The 23891-nt window shown below is 40.5% G+C and overlaps 1 protein-coding gene across 4 annotated transcripts in view; it reads right to left on the reverse strand.

Moving 5' to 3' along the window:
* Positions 1-23891, reverse strand: part of AP2A2 (adaptor related protein complex 2 subunit alpha 2) — a 73852-nt gene that overhangs the window by 17347 nt on the left and 32614 nt on the right. Inside the window, exons 4-12 of one of the 4 annotated variants that reach the window (XM_081344503.1) lie at positions 20633-20826; positions 19131-19260; positions 16316-16417; positions 14693-14815; positions 13036-13144; positions 10935-11082; positions 8429-8597; positions 4337-4474; positions 3474-3656 (exon numbers count right to left, since the gene is read on the reverse strand). In XM_081344503.1, coding sequence (XP_081200629.1) covers positions 3474-3656; positions 4337-4474; positions 8429-8597; positions 10935-11082; positions 13036-13144; positions 14693-14815; positions 16316-16417; positions 19131-19260; positions 20633-20826 — 1296 coding nt within the window. Of the gene's footprint in view, positions 1-3473; positions 3657-4336; positions 4475-8428; positions 8598-10934; positions 11086-13035; positions 13145-14692; positions 14816-16315; positions 16418-19130; positions 19261-20632; positions 20827-23891 lie in introns of all 4 variants that reach the window. The other 3 variants (XM_081344502.1, XM_081344505.1, XM_081344504.1) reach the window with 3 other exon arrangements.

Below are 23891 nucleotides of genomic sequence, written 5' to 3' on the forward strand. Positions count from 1 at the left end.
AGATTAGGGCCAAGATCAACCAGAGAGGTCTGTTCAAGGAAACAGACTGCAAAATAAGGAAACACACTCCCTTCCCCTCCCCAATAGGTTATATGCAGTTTTATAATATTTATTAGCTATCTTCAGTCAACATTTTAAAATAATTTATCAAGTAATTTACAAGATACTTCACAGGAGAGCAACTTCATTTGGTAAACACCTTTATAATGCTCATTTATCTTTAGTAGAAAGTTGTTTATTTTCAATAAACTCCATTCTTAAATATATCATTTCTGCACCTTTACAATTATACTAGAATCAAAAACTCCTTGCAGGCAATTAATTGAAGCTGCTAGAGGTTATGCCCAGTCCCTAACAATGAATTGGGAGGAAAAATAATTGGGGGGAAAAATAGGAATAGAAAATTGAGTTTCCTGCCAGCTTTTGAGTCTGACTATTTCCTCCAATGACCTTGGTCCCACACGTTGCTAATAAAAATGGTACTTTGTATATCACAGCTTTTGATAGAAAATGGATCATTACTTAGGCGTTAGACACATGAAAGATGACTTGTTACCTGCAATAGGAACACCTTGACTATGTTAAGAATACCATATAACTTACCGTATATACTTGAGTATAAGCCGAATTTTTCAGCCCACTTTTTGGGCTGAAAAATTCCACTTCGGCTTATACTCCAGTCAACAAAAAAAACTTACCGAGGACTTGTGCGCGGCCGAGGCTTTGGTGCTTCCGGGATCGCCCGCACCTCTCCCAAGCCACCGCCGTCCGAGACCTGCCGAAGTTTGGGGAGGTTTGGGGAGGTGCGCGCGCACCTCCCCAAACTCCGCGCCTTGCCTGCCTGCTTCTTTCCGCAGCGGAAAGAAGCAGGCAGGCAGGGCGCGGAGGAACGGAGACTTGCCGACGTTTGGGGAGGTTTGGGCGCCTCCCCAAACCTCGGCAGGTCTCCGTTCCTCCGCGCAGACCTGCCGACGTTTGGGGAGGTTTGGGCGCCTCCCCAAACCTCGGCAGGTCTCCGTTCCTCCGCGCAGACCTGCCGACCTTTGGGGAGGTTTGGGCGCCTCCCCAAACGTCCCCAAACCTCGGCAGGTCTCCGTTCCTGTTTGGGGAGGTTTGGGCGCCTCCCCAAACCTCCCCAAACCTCGGCAGGTCTCCGTTCCTCCGCGCAGACCTGCCGACCTTTGGGGAGGTTTGGGCGCCTCCCCAAACGTCCCCAAACCTCGGCAGGTCTCCGTTCCTGTTTGGGGAGGTTTGGGCGCCTCCCCAAACCTCGGCAGGTCTCCGTTCCTCCGCGCAGACCTGCCGACCTTTGGGGAGGTTTGGGCGCCTCCCCAAACCTCCCCAAACCTCGGCAGGTCTCCGTTCTTCCTGCCGACCTTTGGGGAGGTTTGGGCGCCTCCCCAAACCTCCCCAAAGGTCGGCAGGTCTGCGCGGAGGAACGGAGACCTGCCGAGGTTTGGGGAGGTTTGGGGAGGCGCCCAAACCTCCCCAAACAGGAACGGAGACCTGCCGAGGTTTGGGGAGGTGCCCAAACCTCCCCAAAGGTCGGCAGGTCTGCGCGGAGGAACGGAGACCTGCCGAGGTTTGGGGAGGTTTGGGGAGGCGCCCAAACCTCCCCAAACAGGAACGGAGACCTGCCGAGGTTTGGGGACGTTTGGGGAGGCGCCCAAACCTCCCCAAAGGTCGGCAGGTCTGCGCGGAGGAACGGAGACCTGCCGAGGTTTGGGGAGGCGCCCAAACCTCCCCAAACAGGAACGGAGACCTGCCGAGGTTTGGGGAGGTTTGGGGAGGCGCCCAAACCTCCCCAAAGGTCGGCAGGTCTGCGCGGAGGAACGGAGACCTGCCGAGGTTTGGGGAGGTTTGGGGAGGCGCCCAAACCTCCCCAAACAGGAACGGAGACCTGCCGAGGTTTGGGGACGTTTGGGGAGGCGCCCAAACCTCCCCAAAGGTCGGCAGGTCTGCGCGGAGGAACGGAGACCTGCCGAGGTTTGGGGAGGTTTGGGGAGGCGCCCAAACCTCCCCAAACAGGAACGGAGACCTGCCGAGGTTTGGGGAGGCGCCCAAACCTCCCCAAACAGGAACGGAGACCTGCCGAGGTTTGGGGACGTTTGGGGGGGCGCCCAAACCTCCCCAAAGGTCGGCAGGTCTGCGCGGAGGAACGGAGACCTGCCGAGGTTTGGGGAGGCGCCCAAACCTCCCCAAAGGTCGGCAGGAGTAACGGAGACCTGCCGAGGTTTGGGGAGGTTTGGGGAGGCGCCCAAACCTCCCCAAAGGTCGGCAGGAGGAACGGAGACCTGCCGAGGTTTGGGGAGGTTTGGGGAGGCGCCCAAACCTCCCCAAAGGTCGGCAGGAGGAACGGAGACCTGCCGAGGTTTGGGGAGGCGCCCAAACCTCCCCAAAGGTCGGCAGGAGGAACGGAGACCTGCCGAGGTTTGGGGAGGTTTGGGGAGGCGCCCAAACCTCCCCAAAGGTCGGCAGGAGGAACGGAGACCTGCCGAGGTTTGGGGAGGTTTGGGGAGGCGCCCAAACCTCCCCAAAGGTCGGCAGGAGGAACGGAGACCTGCCGACGAGCCGCGGCCACACAGGGTATTCCTGTGTATTCAGGCTTGCAGAACGGCGGATCGGCTTATACTCGAGTCAATAACTTTTTCCAGTTTTTGGGGGTGAAATTGGGGGTCTCGGCTTATACTCGAGTCGGCTTATACTCAAGTATATACGGTACTTGAAAACTCTCTCAAGCAAAGCTTTATCACATATCTTCAGGTCAAGGCTTAGTTTTAAGTATATGACTCTTCATAGCTAGCTGACCTTGACAATTATCATCTGGTTTTTGATCCTTGCCAAGCCAGAAGAATTTTGTTCTTAATACTGGATAAGTAAATCCTAGTAGAGCTTCTGTCTAAAGTCCTGGAGCCAAATTAGAGCTTTAAAACTATAATAGGCCAATATGGATGATACGAAGGAATTTAAATGAAGGAAGAGCCTTGAGAAGATGAATATCTAATATCGCATTGTCACTGCTTTTGTTCTGGTTAGTCTGATAACGCTACACATTCATAAAAGCACAATATTTTTTAAAAAAAAGGAATCACACTGCATATTTTTGTAACTAACAAATCATCAGTTATCAAATCCATTTTACCTTTTTCTATAAAGCTCTTATCCCATCTATCAAAAAATACTACTTACAGGTTACCTATTAATGCTTTATAGGTACACACTAAAATTACAGGTGGTACCATAGATACTAAAATTACAAACTATTAGAGCCAGGTAATTAAAAAAAACAACTGCTAAAACAATGCAAGGAAGAAGAAATACAAGAAGTAAAAAAGAAAAAGATCCATTTAAAAGAGTCTTCTCCCACATAACTACTTAGCTTCTATTCATGAATTATACAACTATTTTGCTGTTATTATAAATTACAATGAGTTGTAGGTAGAAAAGACTGCCAAACAGTAACCTTTTCTTACCTCAAACACTGTCTTTGCAGCATATCCTTGAACATCATCTCTGTTAATTACTATTTGAATTACTCTGTACCAGACTTCTTCACTAACGTAGTCCCCGGCAATTCGAATCAAATTCAGTATGGTATCCACATACCAGGTGTAGTCTACTGCATATTTCTCAGCCAAAATTGCAACTTTGAGTACCTGGAAGGAAGGAAGGAAGGAAGGAAGGAAGGAAGGAAGGAAGGAAGGAAGGAAGGAGGGAGGGAGGGAGAGAGAGAGAGAGAGAAAGAGAGAAAGAAAGAAAGAAAGAAAGAAAGAAAGAAAGAAAGAAAGAAAGAAAGAAAGAAAGAAAGAAAGAAAGAAAGAAAGAAAGATATGGGTCACCTTATTTTACCAGTTACAAAAAAAATAGCCATTTAGTACAACACAAATTAATATTTATCTTTGAACTAATAACAAAGGCCTGATACAGCGTAGTTTTACAAATATTCTAATCAAATGCAATTTTTTTTTTACAATGAGCAGTGTGTATACATAGTTTAATGAACTGAGCAATGCTGGCAGCAGGTTTTTGTTCAGAAGAAAAATGATGCTCATTTTAATAGGGAGGAATTACTGCTATAACACTAAACTCTATGTATGACCTTTGTTAGTTACTCCCTTGAATTGTGTGCCAGAGTACCATATTTCAAGCTCCAAGTAGTAACAATAATTCCTGTTCCCAAAACCATTTCTAATTTCATTGTTATATTTTTTAAAATAAGTTTAGTTGCTATTGAAATTCTTAAGCATGATATGTAGATTGTCAAAACAAAATAAAACCTTGTAATGTTACATCCACAGCATGCAATGAAAGCTAAGATACATAATTAAAAACTTACAATTTCTTCTCTAATAGAATAATCAGCCGTTTCCAGATAATTCAGCATTTCGGCTACAATTTGTTGGGCGTTGCTTCGGTCACACATAGCATACAGAAGATCCACTGCTCTCTGTCGTACACTTACATCTCTCTCAGTCTAGAAGTAGCATCATAAATATAACATAATTTTTTTGGGGGAAAGATATGAAATAATTTTCAAACATATAAGTATATTATAAGACTTTGAGAATATTGAGATACTGAGAATTGAATCAGAATCAATAATAGGCAATTTTGTCATTACTTCAAGAAGTCTCAAATAGTACTTGGCATAAAATGCCTATAAATGTATAGTGTCTGAAAGAACAGTTTTATTGCTAGCGGAACTAAAGTTCCATTCAGGTACTTTAAGATAAAGTAGAAGATAATTCAATGGATTAAAAATATGTATTAGGACGCTGAGCTTGTCGATCAGATGGTCGGCAGTTTGGCAGGTTGAAGCCCGAGTGCCACGTAACAGCGCCTGTTACTCATCCCAGCTTCTGCCAACCTAGCAGTTCGAAAGCATATAAAAATGCAAGTAGAAAAATAGGGACCACTACGGTGGGAAGGTAACAGCATTCCGTACGCCTTTGGCGTCTAGTCATGCTGGCCACATGACCACAGACGGACAAGCGCTTTTCGGCTTTGAAACGGAGATGAGCACCGGCCCCTAGAGCTGGAAACAACTAGCACGTGTGTGCAGGGGAACCTTTACCTTTATACATTGCACAGAGTCCTCAGAAACTCTTTAAAATAGGGATGAAATAAAAGAACAAAAGGCCAGTATCTTTTCTTATCCAAAAATCTTTCTTGAACTGATTAGAAAGTATCCAGGATTAAATGAGAGACACCAACCTAGTAATAGGGCCACGTCTATATAATATACTTGCTTAGACAGTAGCAATACCAAAGAAGAGAAAGCTGTATGTCTTATTGCCTGTTCAGCATCCTCCAAGCTAAATGGTATTTTCAGGTGCAGCAAAGGACAATATTCCATCTTCAGTTCTGAAGACAGATTCAAAATGGGCCATCTAGCCATTTGTACAAGGTATAGGATAGACTTTTCTTTTCTCTCTTTTTTTCCTTTTTGCCTCAAGCCACAGAATACCAAGGGTCAAACCAATACCAGCGACAGAAGGGACAAGAAACAGGAATCGATGCACGGCAGAAAATGGAAGATGAAAGACTTGAGTGTACAAATTATTCTCAATTTCATTCCCTGTGGAATGAATGTCCTGTTCCTAAATTATTGCCTATCTGTGGTTAAGTTCAGCCCTAGCTTCAATCATGCAGGCGTGGCACATTTTCAGAAAGCAGGGAACTCCCGCACAATAAATTTTGACTTCTCTTCCTTTCTCCAGAATTGCTTTTATCTTTCCCCCCTCTTTTCTGCGTCTTCATTGGTAAAGAGTGCTCTTCTTAGGACCACCAACGCACATTATTCTACTTGCTAAATTTTTATATAATAGTACAGAATGGGAGCTACAGTTCAAGCATGGCCTAACTGGAAAAACTTGAACCTTATCGTGGGTTATGAAATGTTTTAAAGAAGTTCCAAGGGGGGAAAAAAACATAGCCTGCAATAGCTGAATAAAAATTTGGAGATAACTAGCTAGAAAAACCAATAAAATGCGTTATCAGAATTTATTTTGGTGCTAGGTTTAATTTTAATTTTAATTTTAATTTTTATTTTATTTGTATACCGCCCTTCTCCCGAAGGACTCAGGGCGGTGAACAGGGCAATACATGTTAAAAAGACAGAATACAAAAATTAAAAAAGATTAAACAAGTGCCCAGAACTCTTAAATAGATTAAAACGCATTTAAAAGTAATAAAAACCCAACCCCCTCCCATCAGGCCAGGCCAGCTTGTTCAAAGAGATGCGCCTTTAGATCGCGCCGGAAGGAGCAAAGGTCGGGCGCCATCCGGAGCTCAACCGGAAGACGATTCCATAAATCCGGCGCGCCCACAGAGAACGCCCTCCCCCTGGGGGCCACCAGTCGGCATTCTTTGACCGGTGGCACCCTGAGGAGACCCTCTCTGTGGGAGCGTATTGGGCGGAGGGAAGTTGATGCCGGCCGCAGGTGCTCCCCAAGGTATTCCGGACCCATGCCATGTAGGGCTTTGTAGGTCAATACCAGCATCTTGAACCTCACCCGGAAGACAACTGGGAGCCAATGCAGCTCACGGAGCAGAGGTGTAACATGGGAGTATCGGGAGACTCCCAACACAACTCTCGCGGCTGCATTCTGTACCAGTTGGAGCCTCCGAGTGGTCTTTAAGGGCAGCCCCATGTAGAGAGCATTGCAGTAGTCTAAACGAGAGGTCACGAGTGCATGAGTGACCGTACGCAGGGCATCCCAGTCTAGATAGGGCCGCAACTGGCGCACCAGGTGAACCTGGGCGAAGGCCCCCCTAGTCACGGCCACTATGTGATCTTCCAAAGTAAGCCGTGAATCTAGGAGGACTCCCAAGTTGCGAGCCCTATCTACGGGGGGTAATAGCTCACCCCCCATAGAAAGAGATGGGATATTCTGAATATCCCGGTATGCCGGTATGCACAGCCACTCAGTCTTGTCGGGGTTGAGTTGAAGTCTGTTCCTCCCCATCCAGACCCGAACCGCCTCCAGGCAACGGGACATCATGTCGAGGGCATCACTGGGGTGGTTTGGGGTCGAAATAAAAAGCTGGGTATCATCAGCATACTGATGATACCCAACTCCAAAACCACGAATGATCTCACCCAGCGGTTTCATGTAGATGTTGAACAGGAGAGGCGAGAGGACCGACCCCTGAGGGACTCCACAAGCGAGAGGCCTCGAGGTCGACCTCTGCCCCCCTGCCAACACCGACTGCGAACGTCCCAGGAGATAGGAGGAGAACCACTGAAAGACTGTGCCTCCCACTCCCAATCCCCTGAGACGCCGCAGCAGGATACCATGTTCGATGGTATCGAATGCCGCTGAGAGGTCTAATAGGACTAGGACAGAGGAATGTCCCCTGTCCCGGGCGCTCCAGAGATCATTCACCAGAGCGACCAATGCCGTCTCCGTGCTATGCCCGGGCCTGAAACCCGATTGGTAAGAGTCTAGATAATCCGCTTCATCCAGGACCAGATGCGCCACCACACTCTCAACAACCTTCTCAAGAAAGCGAAGGTTGGAGACCGGACGAAAGTTATTTAACACAGCTGGGTCCAAGGCAGGCTTCTTGAGGAGAGGTCTCACCACCGCCTCCTTCAAGACGGCGGGGAAACTGCCCTCACTCAAAGAGGCAGATATAACCGCCTGGAACCAGCCTCGTGTCCCCTCCTGAGCCGCATAAACCAGCCAGGAAGGGCACGGGTCCAATAAACATGTGGTGGAGCTCAACCTCCCCATAATCCTGTCCACTTCCTCTGGAGTCACAGAATCAAACTCCTCCCAGATAATATCGACAAGACCGCCCGTGTCCTGATCATCAGACTCTGCCCAGTCGCAGTCCAGACCGGTCCGAATCCGAGCGATTTTGTCCGACAGATGTTGACTAAACTCCTCGGCACGACCCTGCAAGGGTTCCTCCCTCACCTCCTGATTAAGGAGGGAGCGGGTCACCCTAAACAGGGCGGCCGGGCGGTTATCTGCGGACGCAATAAGGGTAGCGAAGTGGTTAGACCTCGCCGCCCTTATCGCTGCGAGATAAGACCTCATATAGGTTCTTAGTCGCAATCGGTCGGATTCGGATCGGCTGGACCTCCAACAGCTCTCTAGACCCCGTCTCCGACACTTCATCTCCCGAAGCTCCACGGAGAACCATGGAGCTCGGTGGGATCTGCGCCGAGTCAGGGGCCGCAAGGGTACAACTCGGTCAAGTGCCTCTGTGGCTGCCCTTTCCCAGGCTTCCACTAAGGCATTCGCCGTGTGTCTAGTTTTGTCATTTTAATATAATTTTTATGCTGTTTTAACTTTTGACTGGGAGTCGCCCAGAGCTGATAAAATAGGCAGGTCTATAAATGATTTAAACAAATAAAATAAAATTCAATTAAACAGTAGAATCAGGATTGTAGACAATATAGAGAACCAGATGTTACCTTCAATGCATTGATCACTGTTTCTATGTGTGTTTTCACAGCCTCATGTGAAAATTCAGAGCTGGCAAGTGTGCACATGCTTTCCAATGCTAAGTAACGAAGATTAGTTTCCCGGTGTTGCAAAAATTGGCCTAGCTGATTACAGGCACGAACAAGCAGGTTTGGTTCACTAGGCAGAAGAGAGAATGTAAAGACATAACAAACTGTAACGATCAGTAGCACAAGTTGTACTACAGAGCATTAATGAGAGCATTATAAGGTACCTTCCCTACCATTAAAAGTCTAGCTAATATCTTCTGAATGTTAGCAATAATAGTAAGTACCATTCCATTTTAAAGCAGGAAGTTTTATCTGTATCATTTTCACACAGCATTTCATAAGGATTGGGAGTGTGCATTTTGGGGTAATACAATTAAGTATAATCCTGATGTAGTAACGATGGCGCGCGCACACGCACACACACACACATACACACACACAGTTTCAAGAATAAGAACGACTACAAATTATATTAGAACAAAGAAGAAAGAACATGAAAAAGAAATAGAAAAAGCTAAAAGTGTAGTAAAAAAGAAAATAGAAGTAGAAAAAAGAAGATAAAAGGCATAAAGAAGTATTTTCTGATATTCTTCACGAGAGTTATTAAATATAATTATATTTTAACTTCTCTCAAGTTACGTCATGACTCTCTTCTTTCTATATATCACAGGGATTCCCAACCAGGGGTGCTCGCACCTCCTGGCAGTGCGAGATGATATTCCAGGGGGTGCGAAAACTTGGGTTTTCAAAATTATAGTGTTTATGCATAATTCGTTGCCGTTATTTCAAACATTTGTAATGGGTGCGAGAATGTATCAGAAGCATTCTAGAAAAGGTTGGGAGCCACTGCTCTATCATGTCTAAAGATCAAAACCCTAAATCACAAGTTCATTTTTTTATTTTTATATAAAACACAAGGTTTTTCCAGTCACCAATAAATGTAGATGTTGTCTTGTTTCTGTTGACATATTTACTTTCCATGCTATTTCATCAAAATTAAAAGTTTTGGTGATATGGATGACCTCATCAGCAATAGTTATTGGCATAGGGAGAGTGTTATTCTACTTCCAGAGTGATCTGTCTTGGATTCAGGAAGTAACATCTGACATTCCTATGTGACTTTACAATACTACTAACACATGGGAATTATCCATGGGTGAGCAGCATCAGCCATAATTTAAGAATTAGGAGAAAATAATATCATGCAATTGCCAGGCAAGTATGTACAGATGGTCCTTGTTCTTCATAAAGATTCAGTTCCATTCTACAACTATGGAAACCAAGGCCTTGGGTAAAAGGATCTTTAAAGATGTACTTTACACATGCACAAAAGCCCATCTGCCGTTTTGCATGTTTATATAGTAACAAAAAACAAGTTAAAACCTGTAGCTACACAAAAATCTTTATCAGCTATGGTTTCTCCTTAGCAACCACAGAAACACAAAACCTTGGATTATAAAATTAGGACCAAGAGCTACTTGTATTGTTTGCATCAATCTTACCCAAAGAAAACAATTTAACAAAGTCTTGTGATTTTTTTCATAAGATTACATTTGTTCTTATTATTCGATCCCAGCATCATCAAAGTATCCTCTATTTTGGGACTGTTTTTAATAAATGAAAATACATTGATAATAAATGAAGCAAAAAGACAACGATTGACCAAGTTCAAAAATACGTGTCCTCTCAAGGGAAAGTGTATGAATTCAAGATTGACTGAGGAAAACTAGGATTGAGATGTACTATGGATACAGTCACTTGTGAAGACATGTGGCTGAGACTCATTTTCAAGTCATTCTTTTAGGTAGAATTCTGAAATGGAATACAATCTCAATAGAAAAAAATATCTTTCATATCTCCCATATAGGCTGCTCCTGATTCACACAACATGCTAAACAAACAGTGTTTCAGTTTAGGATTGTGGGTGAACTCGGAAATAAATCCAGACTGAGGTTAAGGCAGAGACCATATGAAACCATAGCTGGCACGTGGCTTCATGATTAAGCAACCAGTAAGTCTTCCAGGAAACCAAAGTTTAGTGTAGGAACAGCTGCAAAACAGAGAGCCACTCCTATATACTCTTTTTTTCCTATGCTTCAGGTATGTAGAGCTCGTTTTAAAAATAAAACAAAGGACTTAAACTCTTCACACCCTGCATGTTTGCTTCTTTGTTTTTTTAAGAAAGACAAAATATGAATCCCGGTACCAGTAACCAAGTGGAAGAAAGACCGGATTGCTATGGCGTGTTGCGGGTTATGGTGTCTTCTAGCAAGAACGATCCTGTTGGCTTAGTTTTAGAATAACGTAACATTGTTGTTCAAACAGCTCCTAATTCTTCAAATTTGGTAAGATTCGAGCTGGAAATGGCCACTGAACAGGCCTTTGAAGTGACACGCAAAGTGACATTTCAGTGCTGTTTTAAAACGGCATGCCAGTTTTCAAAGCACAGTTTTCCTCCAAATCTTACCTGTCATGGTGGATAATTAAACTAATCGCCTCAAACAGTACAGCGTTCTTTGCATTTGAATGCTGCACTTTCTTCGATTTAGGAGGTTCTTGAGCTTTGTTAAGAATAGTTTCCAGACATTCTGTGAGACGTCCTCGAACGGAAGGGTCTTCTGGGAGAAAGAAACTCATTAGGCAAATTGGCTGAACAATGTAAAATTACACAAATACTGCACGCCTTTTAAATGTCTCAGTGAAAAACTCAGTGCTATTTCCAGATAACATCTGGAATAACATTCTCCTGCAAGTATAGAGTAGCTAATGATTTCTGATCTAGGCATCTGTTAACTTTAATACAATACACAGCATTAAATAATTCCAACCATAAGCATGTGAAGAATGGGAAAGTTACATTTTTAAGTAGAAAAACAATAGCAGCTTGCATGCATTGCTCATGTTTGTGGCAGTAGTGAACTAAAACAAAAATTCAACATAGTATCTTCCTACACCCCAATGTTTCTCAGAGCTGGGTAGGCTTGTCAAAATGGAATGGAGGAAAGATTGATTCTCTGCAATCTGCTTTCTAGCATCAGGCAAGTATGGAGCAAGTAAGGATCAGGAATGCTGAGAAATCCATCCTTGCTTAAAAAGCTAATTCAACAGTCACCTTTTCTATCTATATTACAACTAATTGGCTTTAGACCAGGGGTGTCAAACTGCCGGCCCGCAGTCCGGATGCATCATAGCGAAACCGCGCCCACCCCATTGCCGGCAATGGGGAAAAAAAGTCAAGATACGTCACAAGTCATGTGATGTTGCGAGTTTGACACCCCTGCTTTAAACTATTTGACAATATAGGAGACAAATAAGTCAAACTGAATTTAAGTGCAGGAGAACAGTTCCCAGCCAATCATGTTTTGATGCAATGGAAGGACATTCATTTTCAAATTGTAATAGTCTTGACCTTTTGCCCCACAAGAACAAGGTGTACATATGGGACTCAGGAATGTTATACTTGCAGGAGATGTTATTCCAGATATTATCTGGAAGAGACCTCCAACACAAGCAGTAAATATAGCACTTATGATATATGGCCATCTAGTCTCTGCTTAGCATTTCCAAGAACATTCACTTATTATTCAAGAACGCTTATACTGGCTTCACAAGAACTTTTTTTGCCTAAAGTTTAATTCAAATCTGTCTTCCTGCAATTTCTAACCTAACATTGTGCTTGGGTGCATTTGCTTTTTCCTCTGAATGGCAAACCTGTTATCTGAAAACTCTAATTGCATCTTTCACTCATCTTAAGAACTCCAAGTTAAATATATCCAGAAGCTTCTCATTGGACAGTTCCACAAATACCTCTCTCCTTTTGCATTTCTCCAATTTGTAAACAATTTTTAAAAAAGCAACATCCAGAACAATATTCCAGAAGCAGTCAGATAAGTATAAAATGTAATGTAACTTTTGTTTCAAGTTCTGGACACTAGGTTTTTGATACTGCACCCTACAACTGCATTTTAGTAATGGCATCACATTGGCAGCTCATGCACCACTTGAGATTATCCAGGGTGTCTTTTCCAATCTTTACTTCTTTAATGAATATTTTCTCACCTTATGGATGCTGAACTGCCTCTTGAAGCTTTGGCCCAGAATCCAAATTTGCTTTTAATCTTTATTCTGCCTTTTATGGGGTCACTGATCTCTCTGAGCTTTCTGTTTCCTATAAAGTTGTAAGGATTTCATCTATACCATCATTTAAATCACTTTTTTAAAAAATAGCCAAATGTCACTAGACCAAGGAAAGAGCCAAACAGCATTCTGTTAAAGGAGTTGGATCCAGGAAATGTTTGTTCAGCCAAGCTATATTTGTTCCAAAATAATGAAAACCATATATGCTTATTCAGCCACTTATTATTTTTAAAAAAATACCAAAAACCTCCATCCCTTTACAGCAGTTTGGATTCAAAGGGGTAAAGGTGATTTTAAGCGCATGTGAGCATGCACATAGCTACCCTAATTTCATACACTGCTGTCTCTATGATCACATCCATACAAATGCTATTAGCTGTTCTTTGCTAATTAAAGGAAGCATGAAACTATGATAGTTTCCATTACTTCACCTGGTGGAGGATAGCACTGCAACAATCTCAAGAGCTTCACAGACAACCATGGAGCAGGGACAAAGTAGTAAGTATAATCCTGGAGATCAGTAGATGCTGATGTCACAATCTGAAAGCAAAATTTTTCTGTTACTTTCTGATGACATTTTGTAAGCCTAGGGTATGCCCAGTGCAGATTCTGAATTTTAATGAAGTCTAAGAAAACAGGAATTAAAATTCAAGAAAATAAAACATAGAAGCTTGAGCACTGATGTAGTGAAAGGTGTGCCAGAAATTCATAAACATTCAAGCAGCTTCTCAGAGCACACAAAAGGCAAAAGTACATATTTTAACATAAGTTGCTACTAATTTACACAATGCTTGGGAATAATAGACTTCTAAAATACAAACAAATGCATAATTGATTCTTGATATATTCTTATTCTTGCTGTTGTTGTTGTTAAATGCTGCTTTTATTTTGTATAACTCAAGTTTGTACAGTTCAAGGGGGTGTGAGTTGGCTTGGGTTGTGAGAGAGTGGCTGACCCAAAGTCATCCAGCCAAATTTTATGCCTAAAGGAGGACTAGAACTCACCATCTCCTGGTTTTTAGGCCACTTTTGCAGTCCAATAATTTTTTCTGGAAAGGAAACTGGCAGCTAATGGAAGAGAGATACACAGCAACTGCTTCTGTCAAAACTGACCAATCACTCAAAGCAGGAAGGGAAAAACTCCTCATCACTACTCAAACACACCTAAAATGGCTTCTGGGGAGGTAGCTTGGCTGGAGTAACTTTTAAGGGTATTTTTTCTCCTTATGAATATGAAAATGCACTAGTCTAGGTGCGAATATGATCAAAGGGTACAGAACAGGAAACTTGACAAGGGCAGACAGAACTGTGCCCAGTTTTGAAGAGTTGGAAAAAATAGTATGGGATGGAAAAAGACGAAATAAGAAACCTACATGTACTTAGTTGTATCAAACTGTTATCTGAATGTGCCTTTAATACTTACTACTTACTAAATTCACAATTATATCATTTTTTTGAACAGATGGGAGAAAATAGTGCCCTTGAGATTTGTCAGGGGAAAAAAGAACAGAATAACCATGGATAGAAAATGCTCATTTTGCACCAAGTTTGATGAAAGAAAAGGGAAAGCAAGCTGGGATTTTGAAGAGACTTTGATAATATACAAAAAAACAAAGAGAATCAATGTGCTGAACCATCATCACATATTTTACTGTCATGTCTGAACGGGGTATAGGAGTATCACATGTAATGTGTGTAAAGCTGGATGGGCTGGTCTTGCACTTAACATCTTAGCACACAAATATGCATATGCATACATGCTTCAGCATTTTGTATATTCATTTATATCCATAGTTAGCAAAGGATTCTCTTCTATAGAACCATTAAATAGCAAATTCCAGCAAATATAAGTCCACACAGATTACATATAGTAGAGAAATAGGGCACATTAGTAAAGGAATTTGCATACAATGCTTTGTTTTTTATAGATATGTTTCTGTACTCTATTTAGGCTTCAAATTAGTTTCATTCATAAGAAAGTAGGAAGTTAATTATACAATTTTTCAGAATGCAGACCTGGCCCTGTCTTTAGTAAATGCTAAATGACAAGCAGAGTTAAAGCCGCAATATTTTTGATGTCCCAGATACCTCAACTGGTGCCTTGGTGCATGGGGTGACCATCTCTTGCTCTCCCATATTATTGGCACTGCTTTTGGGAATGACATTTTCCATGCTGTGCTCTGTCATTCCCACCCTGCACTGCTCCTCTGACTGGACAGGAAAGATGTAATATGATGATGTAGGCACAAGCATAGTAGAATGTTTAAGGATGGATACACATGTATTAGTCTGTTCTGCATTTCTTAAATTGGCCTACTGTCCCATTATCAGCATTTGAAAGAGTCATATGCCTGATAGGTCAGCTTTTATAATAGATTTAAGGAAGGTCATGACCTTTACCAGAGTCAGTTAAATAAATTGCTTCTGGCTAGAATTAACATTTGAAAATTCCTAAAGTTACACCAAGTTTCCATTTCTATTATTAAAGATTTCACCTGACTGGAATTAAAGAAAATGCTTTCATAAAAAGAAGTTGTGGTTTATACACAGGCCTAAAAAGCATTTGTTTTTCCTTTAGGAACTAAAATTTTGCCTCCAGGAGAGGCAACGATGCCATCATCTCAGATAATCTTCACTACCTAAGATTGCAATACAATACATTTAAATATTTAACAAAAATATACTGCTATATCTTGCTCAGTCTCTCTGGGACAAAGAACAGGAAGTTATGGTGGCAGAGGTCATTCTATTTATGTAAAGAAATCATCCAAAAAAGAAAAAGCATCAGATTTCTGAAGTTAAATCAGGAGAATATTTATTCAATAGCACGTTGCTGAATAGAGAACAATTTTCAAGACACTAATAAAATTAGGAAAAAGCTTGGCCAAACCAACTATGCATACAGAATAAAAATATACTGTAACACCCAATAGAAAAGAATCTATAGATGTTATTCAACTTGTATTATTTGGTCTTTGTCCAATTGCTAAAATAGAGTCCTGGACTCTATAATTAATAAGCTAATGGCTTTGTTTTAAATGCCTCAGTTGATAAGGTCATAAAAATGGTGAATAATCTGAATAAAAGGTATGTACAATTAATAAATATACTTTTTTTTGTTCTTTTGAGTCAGTCTTGATTCTGGGCAACTGCCAGGACAGGTTCCTCTCATTTTCTTGGAAACATTTCAGAAGTGGCTTGCCTTTGCCTCTTTCCTAGAGGTGAGCGAAAGTCACTGGCTAAAGTCCAACCTATGGCAGGAGTAGCATTCATAATCACCCAGTTTCTAGCCTGATATCTTAATCACTATACCAAAGTGGCTCTCCATAAGTATATTTAGAATTGTTTATACCTATATTTAAGGGGTACATTTTATAGAGTAGTTGTGAGAAAATAGGAGGCAGCAGTACAGTATGTTTGCCACTTTGAGTTGAACAAAATATATAAAAGCCAACATAAAAATCTAATACCAATGGGTGGCCTGAAAATATATTCTTACCACAAGTTTGAGGCACACAGATAATTCACCAAGATCCATTAAAAAGGCTTAAGAGGGTTACTGTAAATAGGACAACCATCAGATTGGTCCTAGCATCAACCATACTTTAATTTTACAGGAAAGAATTGAAATGATTAACCTAACCAATTATCTTGTTTTACATTCTTGACATATTTTGTTCCACCATTACATCTAGCCAACAATCTACTTACCCTACTAAGCCTGGAAACAGCCAGAGATATTGAGGTTTTAAATTCATCTGGATTCTTTTGTGCCAGAGTAGTGATCAAACTGGTAGCAGCTGTAACTACACCCTGAAAAAAAGCAATTTTATAGTTCCCTTAAAGTTTCCAGGCTTAAATTCATCATAAGTACACAATGTCATTATTACACGCAAACAATACAATCAAGTTTCATATTTCATTTTATAAGCTTGATGAAAGGGAATTTCATATCGCAATGGTACTTAAATTAGATTTAACAACAGTCAAGGTGTCTTCAAAACACTTTCACAGCAACAAATCCCAAACTAATATTGCTGAAATGCAGAAAGTCTGGGGTAAGTGCAAATAGACAGGCAGGTTATAGGATTGTAAGCTTGGCTGTCAAAACAAGATCCTTAGCTTCATAGCTACCCATGAGATCATTGTGTTCTTTAATTTAACACATGTTTTTTACACGGAGCTTCAGATGGTGAATCTCTGAATTCTACTAAACTAAATAGGCTACCTAAAAGTAGCTTTCTTTTTCTACTTCAAGTGATATATTTTTTTTTATTCTCAAGTGTAAGAAATATAAGCAAGTAAGGACTTTTTATTTATTTTTTATTTTATTTTAATTCCATTTATATCCCGCCCTTCTCCGAAGACTCAGGGCAGCTTACAAGCTTAGCAGTAGCCTTCATTCTATGTATATGCCTGCTTATTAGGGCTTTCACACACACCCCCAAGCGGCATTATTACAAAGTCAGCTTAATTGCCTCCAACAATCTGGGTCCTCATTTTACCTACCTCGGAAGGATGGAAGGCTGAGTCAACCTTGAGCCTGGTGGGATGCGAACCTGCACTAATTGCAGGCAGCTGGTGTTACTTAAGGAGGCATTAGCCCACTGCTCCACCAAGGCTCTTTTCATAGCATAACTCAGTATTCATCAATAAGATATTTTCTATAGATATCTGAGGTGCACTAAAGAGTTAATATCGCTTTTTAAATTACCTTATCAAGAAAAAGGGACACTGCAAAGCAAAATCTAGCTGCCAGCAATATTTGATCCTGTTCCTCCCAGGTTACCCTTCCCAACCAACTGTGGATTGGCATCAGGAGCACCTGTTTTAAGTTATTCCAGACCTTCTCGTGCCATGTCCAGAAGGTGGTGCTGAGGGACCACTGTCAAACTTCCAGCTTTCCTTTTATACCTTATGTTGTCAGACATCTAAGTCATCTAGAATTTTTGAGTAGGGTGTCATCAGCAGGGCTTTTTTTGTCATAGAACGCACCAGAACAGAGTTCCAGCATCTTTTTTCAATGGATTTTCCAGAGTTGCGTTCTGTTCCTATTGTTTCCCTTCCTATCCTTGTTTTGTTTTTGAAAATGCCCCGCTGGCAGTATGGTGCGAGCGGAGTCCCCTCTGGCGCTGTCTGCCTCCTCTAGGAGGAGCCATGAGGTGCCAGAGCACCACAGCCAGAGTGTGGCTTGATTGGCTGGGTCGGACCATGTGGTGTGGAAGCTGATGGTGGCGGTGGGAGACACATAAACATGGAGGTTATCTTTCACGAGAGGGTGAGTGAGCCATCTGCCTCCCCTTACAGAAGGTGGGGTGTAAGGTTAAAAAGAGGTGAAGCGAGAGGAAAGAAAGATGGCTGGCATGGAAGCGAAACTTTGCTGTTTCAGTTCCTTGGGTACTTCAAAGGCTGGGATGTCTATGAAAATCTCTTTTTAGTCTTTTATACTTTATATTCAAACTGCAAAGAGGAAGAATAAGAATAAAGCCAATGTCTTGTGATTTGGAGGTATTATTAATATATATTATGTATTGGTCAGATGTGAAGGTAGACCTACAGTATGAGGTTTAATCAGATCTATTTATTAATTTGGGTTTAACTTAAAGATAAATTGAAAGTAATCTGTTCACTGACAAAGTTTCAACTTTAATTTGTTTCAAGTCAATATCCATATTAAACTCCAAATGTAACTTTTTCCACCTTGACAACTTCTTAAAAATAATTCAATCTTTTACAAGCAACCAAATTTTGTTTTATTGGGCCAATTTCATTCCACATAGAAAGCTGACATTTCCACTCATTAAACTGAACATGTATGCCAGCGGTAAATGTCCCAAAAGATTAATAAAATGCCTTCTTATAATTTAAAGCCACACAGTGCATGGTAACATTAACAGTATCAACTTACCTTGAACAAAATCCTAGTCTTTTAGATACACTAAAAATTGAAGGTTTTTTTTCCAACTGTAGGGTAGGCAAGGCGGGTTGTATGATGTGTGTGAGTTCTGGCACCTTTTTTTTTTTTTACAAAAAAAGCACTGGACATCAGTAAGCTAATAACAAACCACTCTATTGCGTTTTATTATCCAGTTCCAAATAAGCAGTTGATACCTTTGAACCTTACCTAAATTCAATAATGGGTTGAGTGAGGAAGGGCAAGCTGAAATGAAATCCAGACAAGATGGAGGTGCTATTGTTAAGTGTAAAACTGGAAGCTGGGATAGAGCTTCTGCCTAGTTTAAATTGACCTGCATTATCTATAAATGAGCAATTTGTAGTCTGAGAGTACTCCATAATTCTCAGTTAGTGAGTAGATTTGTAGGAATAAAAAAAAATGTTTCTGCTCCACAATTCTGGAAGAACTAATAGAGCCGCAGTTCCTGTGGGGAAAAATGTTAAAAACAAAAACTTCTTCAAAGTATAGACAGGAAAAGGACAATCTTATGTTGTTTCCTTGGAACGTCTCATACTTTGGATATGATTTGGAGAAAACCTCCAACTAGGTTATGTATTCAGCTGTGCTTACCAGATGCTGGTCATTGAGAAGGTGCACAACTCTTGATGTCCAGTCTCCCATTGGCACCAGATCAGGAGATGTTCTGTATAATCGTAGCAAGCAGAGGGCTGCACTTTGCTTTACACTATCCATGGTGTCTCTGCAAAAACAAACAAAATCCTGTCAATAATTGTAAAGATCTCCCCAAACTCCCTGAGATAGACAGTTGTATAGTGGAAAGAAAAACTTCCCTCATACAGAAAGTAATTGGAAACTAATCATCTAGCTGAGCAATTGATTCTATAAACTGGAATCTTTTGTATCCCAGTGAGAAAAGGAGATGGAAAATAATTTTAGACTTCCTATCACTTTGTTACTGATGTAGCATATAACGTTTCCAGTTACATCAAATTTTATAGAGGCATTTTCTAGAAGACCAAGGGATACGTTCATAGGTGCACAGGTAATCTACTGGCGTACCCATCTAAATTTGAATGAAAAGAAAGCATATTCAGTTACCAGAATATATATATATATACTGCAGAATTCCTAAATGTACTATCACGATTGGAAAATGTATGTTGCCAATACACACATCACTTTACAATTCATACACTATTTCAACTTATCAGATTTCTTGTATAAAATAAGGTTACTTGCCTCCAAGAAATTTTCTTAAGCCTATAAGGCTGCACATCCCTGTTATTTTAGCTCAGTAAAATAAAAGGTTTATTTTCACTGTAATTAAACAGCTAGTTCTAATAAAACATTTCAAAGTTTAGATTTTCTTCATAAGGCTTCCTCTTACTATCATAAAGATAACATTGGTTCACTACAGCATGCAAACACATTAAAGAGATTTTTGCGTCATATGAGCTTCAAGATTTTACCCTTAATGAGATGGGTGAGTATATAAATTTGAGTAGTAAATATATAAAATAAAAAATAAACTTCTGCAAAACACAGAAATAGAAATGGACGTTCAATATAAATTTGGCACCGCATTTAAACTAGCACTTAAGCAAGATTGCAAAATTTAGCAATCTAATAAAGCCAATTCTAAGGCAATTTTTTTAAAAAAAATTTATAGCCTTAAAAACATAATCAACCACCAATGGCAAGAAAAAGTGTGTTTATTTATTTATTTATTTTATTTATTTTTAATTCCATTTATATCCCGCCCTTCTCCGAAGACTCAGGGCGGCTTACAAGCTTAGCAGTAGCCTTCATTCTATGTATATGCCTGCTTATTAGGGCTTTCACACACACCCCAGCGGCATTATTACAAAGTCAGCTTAATTGCCCCCAACAATCTGGGTCCTCATTTTACCTACCTTGGAAGGATGGAAGGCTGAGTCAACCTTGAGCCTGGTGGGACTTGAACCTGCACTAATTGCAGGCAGCTGGTGTTACCTAAGGAGGCATTAGCCCACTGCTCCACCAAGGCTCTTAAATACGATATGATACTTGTTACACCTAACAGAATGAACTCAACTGTCTACTAATACTCAGCTTGTGTGTATATTACTTACCCAGCTACCAGTATTTTGGGAATTTCACCAGCAAATGCTTCAGCCATTTCTCTGCTACCCACATTAGCAATGCAGTGCAAAGCTAGTCCCATGAAAGTGGGGTTCCGGCTAGCTAAATCATTCTTGATTGCATTGTTTATCAGACGTATCAATTCACTGTTCGAATTCACAAGCACGGAGATGAACAAATAACCCTAGAATTAAGAGAATAATTAGTGGTGGGTCAACTGGAAAGTGTTTAACATGTTATATGGAGGGTTCTGTAAAATGGTTCCTGCATGTGGATTATACAGAGAATCAATAATCATTTTTTAGCCCTGGCTTTGAAGCAAGACATGTTACGCTGCAGCAATTTTTCACTGTAGTTAAAAATCAATGCAAATGTTGGATGAACTAGGCAGTTGGGGCACTGAACTAGACTGAATTAGTACAGTTTTGATTCTTTTAAAGAGGCATGCTGGCAAACAGCTATATACCAGATAGGACATCTGGATTATTGTCAATTTGCTCCGTGACATTCCTCAAAAAGATCACTCAGAACAGCTTTTCAGATACATTTTGAAAAGTGCTGCAGAAGGTCATTAGGAGAAAAGGACCCCATGTGTACACGCATATAATTAAGCACATAAACCTTTGTACAGGAGCCTTAAGTCATACAATTTGAGGGACATGTCCAACATCATAATGCCCTTTCATGCAAGAATCAGACTGATGAAATGTTATTATGAGAAAGTTAGATATACTACTGTCATAAAATTACAGGTAGTTCTTGACTTACAACTGGTTGCTTAGCAACCATTTAAAGTTACAATGGCTCTACATGGGAGGGCATTTATGACCCGGATTCAAAGTTATGACAGTTCCCCCTCTGCAGTCATGTGACTGCACTTCAGGCATTTGGCAAATGACCTACATTTGCAGTCCTATGATCATGCTTTTACTTCTAGTTTTTGGCAAAATTATACCCGCAACAAATAATTGTTTGGCTTAATTACTGTGGATTTGCCATAGTGATTCACTTAATGACCATTACAAAAGGGACATAAAATTGGGTTAATACTGTGACCAACCCACTTTACAACTGTTATGAGTTACAAGCGTATTGGACAGGTTCTAATATGGTCGTAACTTGATCATACCACCTATATCACAAATGCAAACAAACTTTTAAGGTTTGGTCAATTTACTATCTACAGGTTTGTTTTGTGAATTTGTTGAATTTCAGGGAAGAAAAATGTGAAGTAACTGTTCAAATGCTAAGGGGATGACTAGCATTGAAAGCCTTCACTTAACTTATATCTTATGTATGAAAACTAATCAAAGAGAGAAGCAACCTAGAACTAAGGAGAAATTTCCGACAGTTAGAACAATTAATCAGTGGAACAACCTGCCTCCAGAAGCTGTGAATGCTCCAACTCTAGAAGTTTTTAAGAAGAGATTGGACAACCATTTTTCTGAAATGGTATAGGGTTTCCTGCCTGAGCAGGGGCTTGGACTAGATGACCTCCAAGGTCCCTTCCAACATTATTATTGGTAGTAGTAGTAGTAGTAGTAGTAGTAGTAGTAGTAGTGGTAGTACTAGTATCTTACTGATTTTTCACAAGCATTGCCATGAACTTTTAACTTGTTTTAAAAAAAAACATACCACAGTGAGATTGAGATAAACAATGTTTACCAAATGTTTAGGTTTCAATTTAAAAGAAGGTAGTATCTATACATGTATTTCTCTCAACAAGATGATTACATGTTCCAACAACTACAGTTTATACACACCTTTTCTGTTTCAATGCCAAGGACATAGTTTTTTAAGAAATCAAACTAGATCTAAGTTCTCTGCATCTGTCTACTTCCGAGTCCTCCATTGTATTACATTTCACTTACTGAGTACTCCACAGCAGCTAAGAAGTAAGTCTAGTCAGTATGCTGGCAACCAATTACAACATCATGAGTGGGACTAGAATTAGGATGGTATAATAGAAGCTGATAACCACTAACATCCCATTTTGTTCTAGGCTTTTCTGCAATAGCTGTAAACAGCCTATAACTCACAGCCATAGGGGATTCTTGATGCAATTTCAGAATTCCAGGATATCAGTTCATATCTCTGATAAATATAATCTCTTACCCCCAAATCAGTTGCTTAAAAAGGAAGGAAACGGTATAGAGAAGGGAGAACAATTGGTGTCGGAGAATAAGTACCCCTCCAGTTCAGCTAGATACAGGTAGTCCTCAAGTTACGATTATGAATGAACCAAAAATTTTCTGTTGTTGAGGCATTTGCTTAGTAAATTTTGTCCCCTTTTACAACCTTTCTTGCTGGTTAAATGAATCACTGCAATTGTTAAGTTAGTGACACAGTTGTTCAGCGAATCTGGCTTCCCCATTGATTTTGCATGTCAGAAGGATTGCAAAAGGTGAGAGCATGACCTCAGGACACTGCAACTGTCATAAATGTGGACCAGTTGCCAAGTGGCTGGATTTTGATCACATGACCTCGAGGATGCTACAACGGCTGTAAGTGTGAAAAACGATCATAAGTCACTTTTTCCAACATCACTGTAATTTTGAATGGTCACTAAATGAACAGTTGTAAGTCGAGAATTACCTGTATCTCAAAATGAAATTTCAAACTACAGTATGTCATTAGCACACTTTAATGTGCAACCAACAGCTATATAGGAAATTCCTATTGGAAGATTCGGCTTTTCCAGGCAAGATAAAAGACCTTACAAAAATATATACAGAGTGAAGCAAATGTCAGGCCCCATAGGCCAATGACAATATGTTTGATTTAATTACTTTTTTCCAGATAAAAAGTTATTGTCCTTAAGATTGTTCAAAGGTTATGTATCAAATGAATAAGGAAATGTTTAGAAGAGAACAGCAACTAATTCAAACTTTTAATGTAATTTATATTTTAAAAGTATCAATAGGGCCTAACTTTTCGTACAATTGATTAATAGCTAAAGGCCTTCAGTTTTATTCTCTTGCCAATATCTATGGCCAGAAAAGCATGATGTTACTGCATTAAATATTTCTAAGTATTGTTTTATTGCTTGCAGAATACACAATGGCTGCTTAGAATAAATTTAACTGAATTGATCAATATGTATCTCATAGTTTTAGCAATTTTACCATTTTTTTTCTTTGTGTACTTTGGGTCTTTGATCATAATAATAAACTTGAAATATAGCCTTTAGTTCTGATCTCATTCCCTGTTTATTTCAGCCCCACCAAGCATGCGGCCCTCTGAAGATTA

Source organism: Vipera berus (assembly GCF_964194415.1).
Source record: "Vipera berus genome assembly, chromosome: 1".
NCBI lineage: Eukaryota > Metazoa > Chordata > Lepidosauria > Squamata > Viperidae > Vipera > Vipera berus.